Source organism: Gallus gallus, chromosome 3 (assembly GCF_016699485.2).
Source record: "Gallus gallus isolate bGalGal1 chromosome 3, bGalGal1.mat.broiler.GRCg7b, whole genome shotgun sequence".
In the NCBI taxonomy this organism is placed as follows: domain Eukaryota; kingdom Metazoa; phylum Chordata; class Aves; order Galliformes; family Phasianidae; genus Gallus; species Gallus gallus.
In genome coordinates this window covers 110,551,725-110,570,469 of record NC_052534.1, presented here as the reverse complement: position 1 = coordinate 110,570,469, position 18,745 = coordinate 110,551,725, and the positions used below count along the sequence as shown (strand labels likewise).

Sequence of the window (18,745 nt, the reverse complement as noted above, 5' to 3'; positions counted from 1 at the left end):
TGAAATAGCACCTGTAGTATCCCTGCAGTACAGGGCGCAGAATGATGGTTAGCAGAAATACTAAGTCATGGCTTGAAACAGTGATTGAGCACCTGGTGGGAAGGCAGGGCCAACCCAGGGGAGCTCAGGTGCATGCAATGCTGCTGAGTGATGAAGTGCTGGAGCCAGGATCCACCCCTTCCCAGCCCTCATTTAAGGGGGCTGGGGGGGTGATGAGGGTATCTTGCTAGAGATTCCTACCTATCTGTAGCCTTCTGAAGGTAAGCAAGCCTTTTTCCTTTGTTTTCTGTGTCTAGGGCTGCTGCATTTAGGTTTGTCCTCATGTCCTCATTTGCTGTAGCTAAAGACCTTTCCACTCTGTTATTATTGCTATCTTTTCTATTGCATTATAGCATTGCAGATGGTAATGCTGATTTGCAGTCCATTACAGAGGGCTGGTCTAGCAAAAATAAAAAATGTTTGGGATGTGGGTGAGCTCTAATCCTTTTTTACTTCACCTGCTACAAACAGGTCACTACTTCAATCATTCACCTGAGGATGATTTTCTGTTTCTGAGGTGTTACTAGAAGAAATGCCACCTTTTATGCTAGTCTTGTGCAGTTTCTGAGAAACGTAACCAGGCAGACTCAGACACCTGCAGGTCTCTGCAGGAGCCAGCAGTGTCACCTTCCTCGTGCTCTTTGTAGCTGGTCCAGAAGTAATGTTAATGCACTAAGGACCAGGGCTAGGCCTTCCAGGTGGTTGCCAAGAGACAAATGAAGGCAGTAAATTTTCGGTATAAGTCTTCTGCAGTGGGAAGTGTCTCTTGTCTAGAAGTTAAGTAGACATTTCTAATACTAGTGTTGTGGATGGAAAAGTGCAAAGTTTTGATTTTTTTTTTTTGCATGACTTATATTTCTATGCTATTGTAAGCTCCTTAGTCATCATGGATGACCTAGTCCAGCTCCATCTGCAATGGCCACTGCACCTGGACTTTGTCACTGAATATTCTTTTGAAACCATTGTAAAATAAACATGGGCAATATTCACTGGAATTCACATAGAAGTACATAGTTACTCTTGTAGCTATCCTTTCAAACGGAAAAAATTCTAAAAAAGGGAAAAGAAAATGTACTCTAAGCAGCATTTCTTGCCTTTCTCAAATGTGAAATGAGAACAATACTGTTTGCCTCCCAGTCTAGTGTTGAATTTGCACTGTTTGTGAAATTACACTTGAGATTAAGGCTATCCATTCAGCAGAAAGGCATTTCCTCCATTTCCCTTGATTTTTATCAGTTTTAAGATCTGAGAGCTAGACATCTTTTTGTGAGATTAGCTATTTCCCTGGTTTTGTGTAGATACTCTGTGCCCCTAAGCAATGAGAAGCACAAGGCAAATAAATAAATTGAACAGCATTCATTGATTCTAATTTATGCTGGAAAGAAATTTGCCTGCTGTACATTCCTTGTGCAATCTTGAGCTATGCCTTCCACTAGGCCTGTCCTTTAGTAATGAGAACATCAGAAAGCATGAAGCTTCAATGAAATTGCTTTCCTGACATCTAGGGTTGTTCAAGTGTATTGATGATCAGAGCCTTGAGGATGCAAGGGGCTCGGAGAGCTGTATTGTTGGTTCACTCTTTGAACCAATGCTGTCCAGCATAAAGCTAGGCAAAAACATAATGTGATGGGTTCACCAGGTCCAGCACTGCCAGCAGGTGAGGGAAGGGACTGTCCTGCTGTGCTCTGCCTGATGTGGCCTTACTTCAAGCACCAGTTGCAACTTTGAGCACCACAATATCAGGATGTAAAACTATCAAAATCCAGAGGAGAGCTATGAAGATGGGGAAGGGCCTAGAGGGCAAAGTGTATGAGAAGCAGCTGAGGCTGTTGGCTCCAGAGCAGAGGAGCTGAGGGGAGGCCTCATGGTGGCTGCAGCTCCACACGGGAAGTAAAAGGACAGCACTCTGGTGATGGTGATAGGGCCTGAGGGAACAGTGTGGAGCTGAGTCAGGGGAGAATGAGGTAGGAGTTATGGAAAGGTTCTGCCCCAGAGGGCAGTGGGCATAGCATGGAGCTCAGGGTGCTCTGGAACACTGCTCTCAGTTGTGGGGTTGGGTTTGGGTGGTGCTGTGTGGAGCATGGGGTTGGACTCAATGATCCCTGTGGGTCCCTTCCAATTTGGGGTATTTTATGATTCCATCACTCACTCTCATGGGAGAGGAAAATCTTGTTGAACCTGAGAAGTCAGTAAGAACTTCTTCATTGATTTCAACAGCTGAATCTTGAATGATGTAAGTTGTAACATCAGTTGCAATAAGGATAGGATGTAGTTATGTGTAGATGAGGAGGCAGGAGGATGTGTGGGAGTGCTGAAGGGCTTTGTTGCTATTCTTCATGCTACTGCACTCAAATGCCCTCAAGGTGGAGTTCACAGTGTCTGTGAGGTTTGGGATAAATGTTTGGGCATCATCTTAAAGTGTAGTTCTAAGGCTGAATGTTGAGATGAATCCTACTTTGCATTAAGCGTGTTGCTCCCAGAGGATGAGTAGAGAACTTCCAGACAAACAAGTATGAGGATGAATTCTGGTTTTTGTGGAAATAAATGGCAGTGTGAGTTAGTAGGAAAACAAGAAACAAACTGGGGGGGAAAATGTGGAGGTCAAGATTAAAAGGGGTTTATCATAATGTAGGAAAAATATCGGGGACTACTGTAACTCGAAGCAATTCAAAACTATGCAGCAGCAGAGTAAATTCTCCTTTGGTTACCGTAGGTGAGAGAACAGGAAAAACATACACCACTTACCTTGAACCATGTGGCCATTAAGGGCTTGTTAGCACGGGTGCATTGGAGTGCAATGGGGATACAAGCTGTTTGAGTGTACGTGGCTGCTTGAGAAAGCAAAGACCATCTCAATCAGGGATAGATATTTTCAGGTGTAAAAATCATCCTTTTATCTAGTAAGCACTCCAAGAGAGCTAATTAATATCTTGAAGGAAAGCTAGCAATGGCAGAGAAAAAGTCACTGTACCATCATTCAAGTAGTTGAGAAACCTTCCCAGGGAAGCTCCTAGAGAAGACTAGTCAGTTAGGACAGGTGGGAGAATAGTTTCATGTTAGAGGTTTAAGAAAACAGCATTAAGTACTGAAGGTCTTAGAGTACTTCATAGTCTCAGCTGGGTGATGTTATGCTCATGTAGCAAGAAATCTCAGATCAACATCCAAACAGGCAAGAAGGAAGAAGTGTGAGAAAAGCAGGAGTCCAATTCATAACTGAGGGACTCTGATCCTTGAAATCCTTCTGTTACTTGTGGCAGAGTACAAATATGAAGTATGAAGATGATTCCAAATTTCTGTAGTTCTAGTATGGTGATAAATTCAATAGCACCCCATACACAAGGTACCAACTAAGTCCAACTGGATGTGCTGGTCAGAAATAAAGCACCAGGCTGTACCATATTCTCTAATGGAACATATCCTTACTGAAAAGAGAATATCAGATGAGAGAGGTTTCAACATCAATTATTTGGTGCAGTTGTGAGGAGAAAGTTTTCAGTTGGTTGTGACTCCTTCCATAGTCTCCAAATATGTATTTTGTACATTTTCACAAGTTGGGAAACTTTACACCATTTTGAATTAGCAATGCACCCACCCTAAACCCGTCCTGGTATAAAGCAAAGTCCCCCAGGATTTATATCTGTTTTGTAAACTGGGTGATTAAATGATGCCAAAAAATTAAAAGGCTCGTCACTTTGGAAATTCTGCACAGCTGTTGTTAAACATTTAATATGGAGACAGGGAAGGATTTAACTTCTGAGATGCTTGATGCTGTGTTGCAAAACTGCGTTATATGATGTATATATATATGTGCCCTGTGCCTTCATGGTAATGAAAGCAACCTGTGCTTATTTCTATGAGTAACCGAATCAATTTCCATAAGACACTCTTAGGTGAAACATCAAAAACAACAACAAAAAAGGCATGAAGGTCCATGTTATGTTGGGAAGATTCGCCAATTTGTATTTGATATTCTCTCCACCCAGTTTAGACAGATTTCTGTAGGTGTAAATACATACATTACTAATGTACAGGGAGGCGGTGTTGCCAAGTGGATAGAGCTCTAACTGGTCTCAGGGAAATATTGAATCTTTTCTAATTTCTGGCACAGCTTCCTAGGTCAGCTAGAGGCAGAATGAATCCCAATCTTTTCTCTTTTAAATGGGTTTACCTTGATAGGTCTAGTGGGTGGAATTAAAGTTTTAGGTGAAACAAAGAGTAGGCCAGTCTATGGATTTTTTTTTTCCTAATTACTGTTCTTGCTTATGTGGCCCTTTGTAAAGTGGTGAGGTGGAGAGCAGGAGCTGGATTGATGAAAGCCTGAGAGACCTTGGGGTACATCTGTGCTATCAGGCCCACCACTGTCCTTGCGAGATGCCCTATCTGTGTCTTTGCTGTAGACTTTTGAGGTACAAAGAACTGCTTGTGGGAAGGAGGGTTACTTGGGTGCAGTTTGAGCCTGACCAGCCCGTTGTTTGTGTGGTCTGGGTGGATAGGCCATGGGCAGGACTCAAACTCAGGGTATCTCACACTACCCTTGTTCTTTCTGCTGCTGGCTGAAACTAGAGCAAGCAGCTGTATGGACAAAAGGCAAACAAGGCCAAAGCCATACAGACCCCTTTCAGTTTGCTTTTAGCTCATGGACCAGGTTGGGGTGGATTTCTTGTGGGAACAATAAATCTGATATTCATGCCAGTGCTCTTGAAAACATCTTTCATGTGTAGTCTGACAGCCAGTCTGATTCTCATCTGAGAACAGCTGAAACACTGTTGGAAATTTCAGCATAAGAAACTCTTCGCGAGGGCATGCAGCTCTGGAAAAAATAGAGATGTTTGGGCTGAAGTCTCTTACATTTGTTTTCAGCTCTAAGGTGAATGTTTTTGGGATATTTGGCTAAATTCTATGTGGACAGAGAAATGAAAGTCAGTTGTGGTTTCCCTTGGTTGTTTCTGCTCAGGTTGTTTTTGCAGGACAAAGGTGCAGCTCTATCTCTTCTTCCTCAACAGCCCTATGGAGTGCTGCTCTGTGGGTTTATGCGTGCAGGCAGGCTGCCAATTGCTGCTTTTGGTTTTGCCCATTGAAACTATCCATCTGCTCTTTGCACCATCAGTTTGTTCTAGCTTAGGTATATTAGCGATGTCCATTATTTATGTGCAAAGCCTATGCTGAAGATGCAGCTAGTGCTGATGACCAGAGTCAAAGGTCACCAAGATGACCAAAGCCCAAGAGGAAACTCTTCAACCTGAGGAGAGCAGGGTCTACTAGTCCAACCACCTCGATTTCCCCAGAGCTTGAGGCTTTCAAGCTTGGATGGCTGGCTTGATGCTGTGTGGATGCAGATGGAGATCAGGCAAGATCAAGTACTGAACATGCTTCCAGGTGAACCAAAGTTGTCTCTTAATGCTGCAGGTTGAGCAGTGCTGGGGTCAGCCTCAAATGCTATGCTACTTGGTTAAAGCAACTGCTGTAGCAGGAGGCAAGTGTCCTGGTCTGAACACTACAGACTTGTATTAAAACCTGTTGAATTTGAGGGAGGGGAGAGGCATGCAATGAGATAGAGGAATCCTGGTGTGGCTGGCTGCTGTCAAAAGGAAGGAGCATTTTGGATATGTGGGCTGACACCTTGAGATGAAATCCAGGAGGGTTTGATCCCAGGGCCAGTGCCAAGTATCCCAAGTGGGATCAGCTGCAACATTGGTTATAACCAAAGAGTTGACCTGCCACCAGCCTGGCAGAACGCTGCTGATCAGCAGCAGCTGCAAGTGCTCACCACTCCAGAAATCAGTGTATATTCAAACACTTTGTTTTGGGCTCCCTGCTTTGAAAATACTCCCCATCCTTCTGTCCCTCTGCACCAGAGAGACAACAGTCTAATGTAACGGCAACCAGGCTTCTCTAAAGCAGCCCTCAGAGCCCTCCCCCACAACTCTTTCCCTCCAGGTCCTGCGGGGCAGCTGCACGTTGGGAGCTTGCAGCAAACGGGGCGAAGGGATGGCCTTTAGGACCCTGGGACTGCCGCCAGGGCTCAGGTAGGTCGGCGTCATTCGCCAGCCTCACTCTGCGGGATTCATTCACTCCAAAGGGGGTGGGGGTGTGTGTGTGTGTGTGTGTGTGTACGCGACTGCTTTTTCTTCCTGGCTGTTAGCTGTGATCCTTCCAAGCAATGGGACTAATAGTTTTCTCCGGGCAATGAGTGTTGAACTCGGGCAGAAAGTGCTTTCCTTCTCTCTGGAAGAAAACAAGCCGTGAGGATAATTAAGGATGTGCTGTCCAGATGTGTCTCCCACCTCCACTCTTCTCGTAGGACTGATGTGCTTGACAGCTTTCAGCAACTTTGCTAAGACTTCTGCAGACTTCTCAGGTAGGGGAGAAGCGCTGATCCCTCCTGGCTGGCTGCTCAGAGCTCTTGTTACAGTGTGGGGGAACAGCGCAAGGAAGGCGCATACGAGCAGATCAGGGATAGTTATGCAGGGAGCAGTTTTAATCCTTGTAAAGTAATCTGATGAAAAGGATCTGCTGTAAGAGGATTTTGAGTTTGTTAAAATCCTGTCTCAATTACCCTTAGTAAAACTGCTTCAGATAAGTTAGATCTGAGTAACTTTGGGAATGAGGAAGGGAATAATGTTAATTTCTATTTGTAGCAGTTTTTGTGCTGTGTTTCTCTGAGAAGTGAAAGGAGAGATTTAGGACCTGGGACAATCTAGCCTATAATACTTTAATCTTCTCTGAGCTTTACCTTTTGTAATGGGCCAGATTCTTTTGCTTTTAACATACAGTTCCTGACTGTTCCAAATGTTTCCTAAGCTCAGGAAACAAGGAGACGTTAGATGCACAGAATAAATTGCATTCTGAGCCTGTGTTGGCTTAAACCATGAATAAGGCGTCTCAATTCCAAATTAATTGTGCAATAGGGAATTAAAAATGTTTATAGTGTTTTTTTGTGCACAATAGTTAAATACACAGTGCTTTGAAGGTGTGGAGTCCCGTATAACTTTTATAACTATGCAATTGCATCAGTCACTTTAAAATTAGCTTTCCATTCCTTGTGAATGTGCATGTAGGTAAGAGAAAACATTGTGGGTCTCGTGTGAGCAGTGGTGACTATTTTGCTCAGGAATGGCCGGTGGGGTCACTTTGCTTTTGGGAGGTCTCCTTTAATTTTGTGACTTTGTGTGAAGATCTGGTCTGGCGTGTCATTTAGGTGAGTGCTGAAAAACTGCTGTAGCATATAAAAGCTGCCAAATTTATTTTGCTAATGAGAACATTCATTAGCAAGAGCTGAATCTCACCAGGCTGTGGTCTCAGCACACTGCAACACTGCTGTTGGCTTCCTGGGGGTGCATGTAGCCTATGTGTATCTCAGATTTGTGTTAGAAAAAAGCTTGTGATAGACATGGGGGGAAATATACAGTAGTTTGAAAACCTCTAGTGGGAGTTAAAGGGGGCTGTCTTGTTTGTGATTATGTCCTGTTCAGATGCAAGTCAGATGTGGGGGATGCCATTCAAAGCAGATCTGCCTCTGAATGGAAATAAGAAAGGAGGAGAAAAATGCACTCTTGGCAATGAGCTTTCTCTGTGCTCCTTATTGCAGTAAAATTAGTATAGAGTATGTGGTGTGTAGAGTAGTGGGCAGGACAGTAGCAAAAGCTGTAACGGGAAGTACTGGTCCTTCTACAATACAGATACGGTTCCTTCCAGACAGGCCAACTGATGAACATTAAGGTGTGCGAAAATGTCCCAGAGCAAGACTACTTAACAGTGTGTGTGTAACATAACCAGAGCAGTCAGTGCGCATTCATTTGGCCTTGGTGATGCTGACAGTGGGGATAGATGCTGTCATTTCAAAAAGAAAAATATATAATTTTTTCTAATATTCAGCTGTGTGGTTATGATTTGTATTGAAGGGTGTTATTTTGTGTAACTGCATTGAGAGGTTGTACTCTGATGCAGGGTCTGTGAGCCCTACAGCATAGTCTGCAGTATGTTTCCGCAGTGGCTGAAATCTTCATCCGATCCAAGCAAAGTTTCCTAATAGCAGGCTTGGCAAATGTCCCCAGTCTTGTTGAACTAACTGTACCTTATTGGACAGGAAACATGTTTTGTCACAGGAAAGGGCTGTACCTGCTGTGGTGGTTCTGATAGAGTTTTAAGCATTCAGAAGCTATGTTGATGAAAAGCAAGATGAAAAGGGGCAGGGGAAGATTTGGTATTTTCCAAATCACATTATGCTTACCTAAAACATTGTGTTGAGAGCTTGAGCAGCAATGGTGCGGTCTGTTAGTTCTTTCTATACGATGGAGCACTTTTTGCTACTGTTACCCCTATACAAAGATTGCTGGGTGTTATAAGGAAAGGGAGAGAGTCTTGTAGCATAATTTGGCTATAATACTTTCTGGCCATTTGCGTTTTCTGTACTGCTGGGCTTTCAGAGTTTGTCTCTGTTATGACTGCATTTGAGCAGTTGAAAGTCTCAGGAAACAAATACAACCCTGCCACCCTACACAGAGGATGTTCATCTGAGATGTTAATTGTCTGCATCCCAAGGAGATGAATGGATTTGTATTGAGTATCATTGCTGAGGATTGCAAGGCTTGATCTATTCCCTTGGAAGGTTTCCGCAGCAGTTTGGCTTCTGCCCAGTTGTTGGAAGGAGATGATGTGGCTCTCTGGGATGGAAAGGCTTTTCCAGGTTTCATATAGCAGTACTTTCCCAGAGAGCAACTGGTGCTCTTTGGAGAATGTTTTTAAAAGCTTTTAGACCTCATTCAGCCACACAGCTTCTCTGCTTGGTTTAACTGAGTACTACTGGGGGGCTGCTGCTGTTAGTAATATGTTATGTTCTCTCTGGGGCAAGGTAAGAAATATTCTGTAGCTCCAGTCCTGGAAAGAACCAGCATAGACTTCAAGGTATGTGTCTTTTGGCTGTAGGATTTCTTTTTCATGTAGGCTATGGAAAGGCACTTTAAAAGAATAAGTGGAGGACCAGTCTGGCCTTTCTCACAGGAAAAGATGTGCAGAGCTGGGAGATCTCTTTGTGGTCCCAGGCCCATGAGCAGCTCTGCAGCTCCCTCTGCATAATTCAGGCACCACAATGTGAACTAAGTGTGTGTTGTGCTGGGGACTGGTGCAGTCTCAGAATCAAAATACCTTTTAGGTGAAGTATTTGAACTATGTGAAGAGTTTTGGAATTGTTTTCTTCAATAGTTCTTTAAACATTGATGTTTGCAGGGGGGTGTGGGTGTAGGAGGCAAGTCTTAGGGGAGCAAGTAACCAGGCACCAGGCACTTTGTAGCCACTACTTAAAAAAGGCCTGAACTTTTCTCTCTGTAGCCTCTTGTATTATGGGCTCTTGGTCTAATCTCACTGTGATTGCTTCTTGTGCTCAGGAGTGTTTGAAGGCTCAGGACTCAATGTCATGGTATGTCATGTACTCCCTTATGTTCATGGTGAGGCTTGAAGTCTGTGATGGGGTGTGGGTAAGAGGCTGGTCTTCCAACTCTCTGTGCTTTAAGTGTAACACCCTCAACCCTAATCTCATTTCTTCCAATGAACTCTGAAATCCCTGCTGGTAGATAAAACTTCACCTTTGTTTTAGCCCTCTTCTGTTTGTGGTGGGAGTCCAAGACAAGGAAGTTGGTGGCTTTTCTTGCCACTGCTGCTCTGTGTAGGCCCTGGGAGCTGGTGATGTGTTTACAGCACTCAGAGGTTGTTCACAGTGTTAATGAAAATAGGGCTAAAACTCATCTTGGTGCTGGCTTACTGCAGGCATTGAAAGTTTAGCCAACAACTCTTGCTTGTATCCCATGTGTTATCTCTAACCCCAACCATAGGGTTTCTTTCACTGCATATGAATCATGCAAACCCATGTTGGCTGGTGGCCACTTTATTTCCAGTTGAACGTCCACAGGGAATTAGGCATTGTGATTATGTGGCTGCTGCAGTTCTATCCATTCCTGCAGTAACTTACCTTCTCGTTAGTTCATTTCAGGTAAGCTGGACAGAACAGTGGTGGCATTGGATCTACTTGATTTCCATCAATTTCATGTTGGTGGAGAAGGATTCCTTCACTATTGCTGCAGTGTAGAGAAGTCTGTACTGTGAGCTTAACCATTTGTAGACCTCAGAGAAGCCACCATAGGAAGCTATGCCAAAGACTTAGGTTTCTAGGCACGGAAATAGCTTTGCTTGGAACTCCTGCCTTTTCTGAGATGGGACAACCTATCTGGAAGACATAAAGCTGTAAGAAAAACAGCTCCAGTAGCACTTCATTCCTGGGCCTACTTTAATATTAATGTTCTTCATGTTATATTTGGCATGAGCTGAATGTGAGCAGCACTTTGCTTAAGGGAGCTGATTGGGCACTGAGCCAGATGAATCCTGATAATTCCCATCCACATCCTGCAGGTGAGCCTTGGGTAGCTTTCAGCAGCTTTTCCTGGAGGTTCCTCTGGCTTTGAGAGCACAGATTTTTTTTTTTTTGGTTGGTGTTTTTTCCTTTTTTCCTCCCCAAGATTGGCAGGTTTCCTGTGAAAGCTGCTTATGCTACCTCTCTAATTGGCTCAGTGCATTTGTTGAAGCTGATGAGAGCTGCATTTGGGAAAGGCACTTCTCCTTGATTGTGTTTTATCAATCCACAATAAAAGCAATTTGTTTGACAAATGCTTTTGTCAAATTATCACCAAAATCCACATGCTAGCAGCTTCTTGAATGACCTTAGTCAGACTTACATATTGGTTTTAGAGTGCTATTGGGTCCGTGGTTCCAAGGAGGATGCTGTGTGTTAAAAGATGTTGGCTGTAAAATGGGGATTTTCAAGAGAAAGGCAGATAGAATTTCTTTTCAGTGTAGTAGTAACACAGTAATAAGGTTTGTGCTGTGTACTCTAAGGGCAAATAGACGTGCTTCAGCCTTTGCTGAACAAACCTGGAGCACCTCTGGATGTCCTCTAGGACAGGCCTCAGCCCAGATGGCTGCTTTCTTCCTCAGCTGGATGTCACAGCTGTGTGGGCTTACTGAGGGAGGTCTGTGCTGGGACAGGGGAATTCTCCTTTGCAGAAGCAACAAATTCCAAAACCTCATCAAAGCTGCTTAAGAACTTCTCCTGAAAATGTTTTGGAGACGTGACTGTATGGTGAGCTGTATCAGGCTGAGGAACTGAAGGAGGGTGGCCAGGCCTGGCAACCAAAGCTGAGCAGTTTTCACAAGGGGAAACTGCCATTGGTTCTGTCACACATCTCTGCCTGTCAGTGGGCAGAGAGCTGGGCAGTGCTAGAGGAGGAAGTTGGGAATGGGTGCAAAGTGCTGGGGCTGCTGCTGCTGAAGGAGAAGTAAGCACAGACCTAGAGGTTATTTCAGTGCCTTGGAGATCTCTTACTGCTTGTCAGCATGGATGTGGCTTTGTGGGCATCCACAAAGAAAGATGGGGATGCTGTGGGTGCCAGAATGCCTCATGATGAGTTTGTAAAACCTCATATGCAATGACTTGCATGGTCTGATAGAGATAGAAGAAGGGGGGGAGAGTTTTAAACTGAAAGAGGAGAGATTCAGGTTAGGTATTAGTAAAAAATACTTAGTGAGCAGTGAGGTCCTGGCACTGCCTGTCCAGAGAGCTGTGCGTGCCCCATCCAGAAGGTGCCCAAGACCAGGCTGGATGGGGCCCTGGACAGCCGGAGCTTCTGGGGGCAACCAGTCCATGGTAGGGGTTGGGACTGAATGGACTCCAAGGTCCCTTTCAACCCACACCATTCTGTGATGACTTCAGGCCTTGGTATGCTGTGTTCAAGAACCCCAGTGTTGTGCTTCTGGCTCACATAGTGTGGAAATCCACTGGTTCTAACACTAAAGCTGTCAGCAGGGGCTGAGTCCCTAAGAATCCCAAAGTGCATGGTGACTGGCAATACTAAATGCTGTGGGACAAAAGCTGATCCACTGATGGAAATTTTTATCAGGACCAGAAACACTTTAATATTAACTATTAACAACTTTCAATGACATATGATTTAAGTTACCACAGTATATGTTTTCTTAAGTTTTAACACTAAAATGTCTCAGGTTATCATTACCCAATAGATGCTGTTTCATGCACAATCTATTTCAGGAAAATGTTTTTGCAGCATTCCTCCTATGTCTGTGTAATTAGGGACAAAAGTCCTACAAAATTAAAGCAAATATTTGTTTTCTGGTAAAACGAGTTTGTTAATTTAAGACTCTCTGAAAGCAAATTTCATAAAACAAATGGTTTGTTCAATTAAAAAAAAAGTGGGAATTTTAATATATATATATATCCTTTCTCAACTGAGTGCAATGGCTAAAATAATTTATGCTGTGGGGGGACAGAATAAGCTTAGGTTTTTTTGGGGGGGTGAGTGGGCTGAATAACCCTGCAGTTTTGTATTTGGTATATTGCCTGATCCTTTTGTTGATGCTAATTTAAGTGTGGCTTAGTCTCCCAAAGAGCCTGGTTCAGAACTGGAAGTTGGCTTGTGTTGCACTTATGTGGATGTGCAGTGATCTGGATGGCCAACACCAGGATTGTTTGTGTTTTGCTTGAGATTGGCTGTTTGTGCATGTATAGTTTTGTTTTTCTTTGTGTGCTTGTCATTCCCTTTTATTTACATACCTAATGCATTTACTAATTCAGCATTTTTCTCTCCCTTGGCAGGTATGTGACTGCTTGCAGAAGCAGGCCTACTATGCTGCTCTAAGTAGTTTAGAGGATTTTTGGTCAGGTTGGTTTAGAATTATAGAATCATACAGATAGGAGAAGACCTCTAAGATCACCAAGTCCATCCCAGCCCTACTGTGCTTACTGCACCATGTCTCTCAGTGTCACATTTTCAGTTTTTGAACACCTCTGGGGATGGTGACTCCACTACCTCCCTGGGCTACCTGTTCCACTGCCTTACCAATGCATCATCTAGTGAGATAGCGCAAGATTTCTTGTGTCCTTGATCTCAACTGATCTTGCTGATTAAATTTAGAAGTAATTCCCGTTTACAAGTAGGATTGTAAGGAGGATTGGGGGAACTACAGATGTGAGGGAACAATCTTTAGACTGGAGAAGGAGAGACTGAGGGGTGACCTCATTAACATTTTATAAATGTATAAAGGGTGAGTGTCAGGAGGATGGAGCCAGGCTCTTCTCAGTGACATCTGATGGTAGTACAAGGGGCAGTGGGTGCAAGCTGGAACAGAGGAGAAAAAACTTCTTCACAGTAAGGGTAACAGAACACTGGAATGGGCTGCCCAGAGAGGTTGTAGGGTCTCCTCCTCTGGAGACATTCAAAACCTGCCCAGATGTTCCTGTGTGACCTAGTCTAGGTGTTCCTGCTCTGGCAGGGGGGTTGGACTAGATGATCTTTTGTTGTCCCTTCCAATCCCTGACGTTATCTGATTCTTTGTTCGGATCAGTTCTGTTAAACCTATGATGGGTGAGGTCCCTCTTCAATAAGCAGCAGCATCAGGTACCATTCAGACCTCCAGCTCAGAGACCCCCTATGTGATTGTTGTATTTTCATCTGCTTACAGATCATTTCTGTTTGTGGTTATGCTGCTATGATAGTATCAACATGTATTATATTGGTCTCAAGGGTTTAAAATGGGCTTTTACTCCAACAAGTAAATATAAAAACAAACATGGCACTGGAGAGTTCTACTGCTGTATCATTCTGTGGGCTGGGGTGACCTACATTCTGTGCCTGAAATGTGTGGGCTCAGCTGTGATCCTTTATTGTTCTCTCCACTGTGCTGATAATAAGGTTGCTCTATGGCAGATGCTATTTCTTGCATTGATTTTTGTTTTTTCCATGTTTGCTATATTTTTGCTAAGGCTTTTGACTTGCATGCAGTTCAATTAAGCTGATAGGTGATAACTTGAGCTGCTGTAGCTGAATTGTTTAATTTTGGGCCCCAGACTTTGGGAAACCTCTGTGGTCTCTAAGAGGCCTGTGTGTGCAGTGCTGCTGTGGCCCAGACAATGTCCATAGGATGCTATGGGACAAAATTCTATCCTTTAGTTTTGGAGAAGTTCATCCTTTGTGAGGAATATTCAAAAACTGCATTAAGGCTGCACATGAAACATTTGAAGTTAATAAATGCTGAAATTGAGTAGATGTAACTACTTGAATCCACCCTAGTGGGTTGTTTGCATTTCATCACTTTAATTATGAGTTATTCTTTAATGAGTGCATACTACTTTTCTTCTACCTTCCATCCCCATGGGATTCTTGTATCATCTGGGATGGATGATACATGAGGAAAAGTGGCACCAGTGAAAGCATGGCTGATTACTGCAGTAATTTGATGTTACAGATCATCCTGGAGGCTAATGCTTAAGTTGTGATGTGTGTATAGTTCCATGTAAAACAGTGTGGCTATTAACATCAGACATGCTTGCTCCTCATGAATCTAAAGTTTTTTTTATAACAAGTGTCATTAGCAAGAACAAGGGTTAATTAGGATAATTAATACTGCAGTTTAGCAGTATCTCTTCCTCCAGCCAGGCTACAGATAGGGCATTTATGCAGCTGAAGAAACAGTTTTGTTTTCTGTACTTGTTACCTTTCTGGATGTATTTAAAGTTTTCTCAGAAAGACCGAAATAATGCAACCCACTTTTACAATAGTATTTCTCTTCTCAGTGGTAGGCTCTAAGAAAGCATGCAGACCCTTTCCTTCTAGGATTACTCATCTTTTTTTTTTTTGTCCAGAAATGAGAACAACTCTCCCCCAGAAGCACAAGTTGTGCTGTGACAGAGCCAACCTCTGTCACCCAGTCAGGTGTTGGATGGGACATTGTCTTCTGTTTTTTCCTGAATCACAGAATTGCAGGGACTGGAGGGGATCTCCAGAGCTCATTGAGACCAACCCCCCTGCAAAGCAGGCTCCATACAGCAGGCTGCACAGGTGGTTGTCCAGGGGGATCTGGAATATCTCCAGAGAAGGAAAATCCACAGCCTCCCTGGGCAGCCTGTTCCAGTACTCTGTCACCTCACTGGGAAGAAGTTCCTTCTCATATTGGTGCAGAACTTTCTAAGCTCCAGTTTATGGCTGTTTGCCCTTGTCCTGTCCCCACGGACCACTGAGTTCCAGCTATAGGAGGAAAAAGAAATAGAAAGCAACAAAGAAACCTTTTTCATATGTTGTTTCAGAGTTGTCAAAAATAAATAATGCCCACCGTGAATTTCTTTGCTTTTTCAAAGGCTTCCATCCTTTATACACATAGGGGGAATGAGGGACATAGAAATTTCATTCAGTGAATTGAAATATCATAGAGCAGGTGAGAGGCACAAACTTTGGGCCTCCTGCAGGTGCAACCCTTTGATCTCCTGAAGTCTGCTACCCCATTAGTAAGTAGTGCTGCCTTTGAAGACTTTCTGGCATGAAATATTTCCCTGTACTTCTCACAGAGAAACAAACACACAGAAATAAATGGTAGGAGGATAACAAAATAAGTGGGAGTACAGGTTGACAGGCATGGACCTGCTTATTTATCTTGCAGAAGGGGGTTAATGCAGCATGAAAACCAGCTTTAGTCTGTGAATGAAGGTGGCAGGGGACAGGTGCAGCTGACTACGCAGAGATGCTTCAGTTACTCAGGGTAAGAGTAAGCTCAAAAGGAGCATACAGTTGGTTTGTCCACATTCATGAGGTTTGCCAGCAAATGCTTTTGGTGAGCTCTGCTTTAACAAGTGGTGAAAGTTAAGTGTGCAGCTGGGTTCGTTCCTTTGTCAGCATGGCTTGACAGTGAAGAGCTCTGATGTTATACCTTCCAGTGTGTTTCTCACAGAGGCAGAGAATGAAACACTTCTGATTCTTGACTGCTGGAGCTGTGTCCAGCCCTGTCTTCTCTGCTCCAAGTGTAGTGTCAGGATTTGTGTGTCCCAACTTTTGATCATTGTTGTGTGCCAACATCTTGATGATAAGAGGTATGGATAAGAATTCTCTTTGAACTCAGATTTTTTTCCCTTTGTGAAATAGCTTTCTTCTGGTTGAAAACTACACTTCTGCTGAGGGCTGCAGGATGCTGTTAGTACCTTGGGAAGTGGGTGGTCCAAGTATTCATGCCTGCTGAGTGCCTTTTAAAGCCCCTCTCAGCTTTGTCAGTGTTGTGGATTAGTACAGAGGGGCAGCTCTGTGTCTGCTGGCCAAAGGGGGCCAAGCTATAAAACGGTTGATTAAAAAGGGTGGCTGACTAAATCCTTGAACCCGTGGGACTTGCTAGCCCATTTTCTTGTGGTGTTTTCTGGAGGAGATCAGAGCTGCCTCCATCCCAGCCCTACATCATTGGATTGATGGCAGCACTGACAAATGTGGAAAGAGCCTGATGCTTTTTGCACGAACACTTGGTGTGGTGGTGTTGAGGTGAGAGTTTGATCTAAATCCTTTTCTGCACTTGAAGGGGTGGCTATCAAGGGGCAATAACTTTCCATTTATGCTTTTTTGCATTGATAACAATGGGCCTGATTTGCACTGTAGAAAAGCTGTCGTGTAAATGGTGCCTAGCTCCTGTGGCAACCAAGTTCAGCTGTGTTCCAGCTGCTATGGTATGCACAGCCAGGCATGCAGTGTGTGGAAGGCACACTTGTCACAAAAAAATGTGGTGGGGAAAGGCAGGGAAATGTGTCTGATGCTGTACTTAAATAGAAATTGAGCACATGGGAAATGGACCAACTGGAAGAGAGACATGCTCTCCCACACTGCTCCCCATGTGAATCTTGCTTGCCCATCTTTGGGGAGCATCCAGACTCCTGAAGCTCAGGCATGCATAAAGTTTTCTGCAGTCTGAGGGCTCTGGTAGAGACTGTTTTGTTCTCACACTGGCTCATTCATTCTACTGCTTTGGTGACAAATCATTATTGATATTTCTAATAAAGCTTTTAGGACTGCTCTAGAAACTTCAGCAGAAAGGTAGAGACAGGTAAAACACCTTGAAGGCTTGATCTGCCCTCAAGGCAGGAAGGATCAGGTACTTTTTTGTTTGTAACTTAACTCTGAATTTTCTAGCTTTACTTGAAAGCCATAATATTTCCTCTCTCTTTTTCCTCTAGTTCTGAATTCACTGCAGGTCTTCAAGCTTCATGCTCAAGCACACTGAATAAGTTTATCAAGAGTAATTCATAGTTATACAATGTGGCTGTACGGGAGTCTTACCATAGAGAATAAATATCAGTAGCAGTTTGCAGATGGAGAAACTGAGTCTCGGATGGTGGGATTTGATTTCATTTAACTGTATGAAAGGCACCTTCATCTCACCTAAGCTGTTCCTTTGGACTTCAAGGAATGCAATCTGACTTGCATTTCATCTATGTCTGGAGGTGAGTGGCATCCCAGGACTGCTAGTTTGTCACCATTCACCAAGAAAGGATCCAGGCCGCTAGCTTAGACTAAACAGATGCTGCTCAAATTTACAAAACTGGAGAGTAGTAGAGCTGGCATCCTGACTTCCAGGACCTTCTCCTGTACCATATGTTGTTAATAGTACTGATATTGAACAGACTCCTTTCTGTAACTCCTTCTTTCTGCCTTTTTATGACACTTTTTGGAGGAAGCTTCTTAGCAGAGTGATACACAAAGAAATAGAACACCACCCTCTGCCAGTGTCCTTTCAGGTAATATACAGTGAATTGCTAGCATTGCTCTCTTCCCATGAGGAATGCTAGATAATACTCCTTGCACTGCTCTCATAGTGTTAAACAAGCCCCAGGAGTGAGAATACAGACATCAGTGGTTTGAGACTAGTGCATTTGTTTGTATTTTTTATTTCTCATTTTGCAGCCTGAGTGCATTCATTAATTGTTTTGATGCACCTGTCTCCTATTATAAATGCTGTGCTTGTTCTAAGGGCAGAATGACATTCATTCACTCTGAAACTACCCAGAGATTTGTTTTCTTGGGTGCTGTAAAGCAGACTAAGTATAAATGCTGTGGTTGAGGTGATGGGCTAATCTCATTAGTCAATGGGAGGAAACACTGAAGTCAGTGGGTTGGATAATGGAATCTAAAGATAAATTTTGATGTGCCAGATGGCCTAGCATAGTGACTCTACTAATGTGGAAGGAAGGAGAGCCACAGTAGCCTTGAAGAACAAAAGCTGCAGCATGAGACATGGCATGTGCCCCTGTCACGGGCACAGATCTATCCAGGTAACTCCGTGACATTTCTCTGAGCTAAAAACTTGATTATGTGATGACAGTTGGATGCAGGCCTGTGGGATTCATTCGGGCCTGCTCTTCTGTTTTTATTTTTGGCATTTTGGTGCAATTTTGGACAGTGAGAGAATCCTCAGATTAATGACTAAGGTAATAACACTAACATTAATTTACTGTATTTGCGTGATTGATGGTTCAGCAAGAATTAATGCTTTCAGAAGAGGCTTATAAAATCTTTGTTCTGTAGGGCACACTGTCCTCACAGTTTCCTCTTTTCCTCAAATGTTTGGGTTGATATTTAGAAATACTATTTCTCTTTGGGTCAAGATTGTAGCATCTTTCAGTGTAACGCTTGGGGCTCAACTCTTCATTTTCTAGGGTTGCTATTGTCATCATCAGTGTTGTGAGAACAAAAAAAAAAAGTTTTGAGACTGGAAAACATAGCTGAAAAACCCTGTACTTTTCAAGAATGACTTCCAAGATGGAGACACTTTTTTTTTTTTCCTTGGTCCAACCTGAACTGTTTTCACCACATTCCTCTTTCACAGAAGATCCACCAGC

General features: G+C 43.4%; 1 protein-coding gene across 4 annotated transcripts in view; it reads left to right on the top strand.

Annotated features, from left to right (window-relative positions):
- Positions 1-5,984: 5,984 nt before the first annotated feature.
- EVA1A (eva-1 homolog A, regulator of programmed cell death) overlaps positions 5,985-18,745 on the top strand; it is a 194,737-nt gene continuing 181,976 nt past the window's right edge. For 3 of the 4 annotated variants that reach the window (XM_015285156.4, XM_015285155.4, XM_004935937.5), the window contains exon 1: positions 6,092-6,397. In XM_015285156.4, the coding sequence (XP_015140642.2) occupies positions 6,298-6,397 (100 nt within the window). In that variant the 5' untranslated portion in view covers positions 6,092-6,297. Of the gene's footprint in view, positions 6,066-6,091; positions 6,398-18,745 lie in introns of those variants that run through there. The other variant, XM_040698621.2, reaches the window with a different exon arrangement.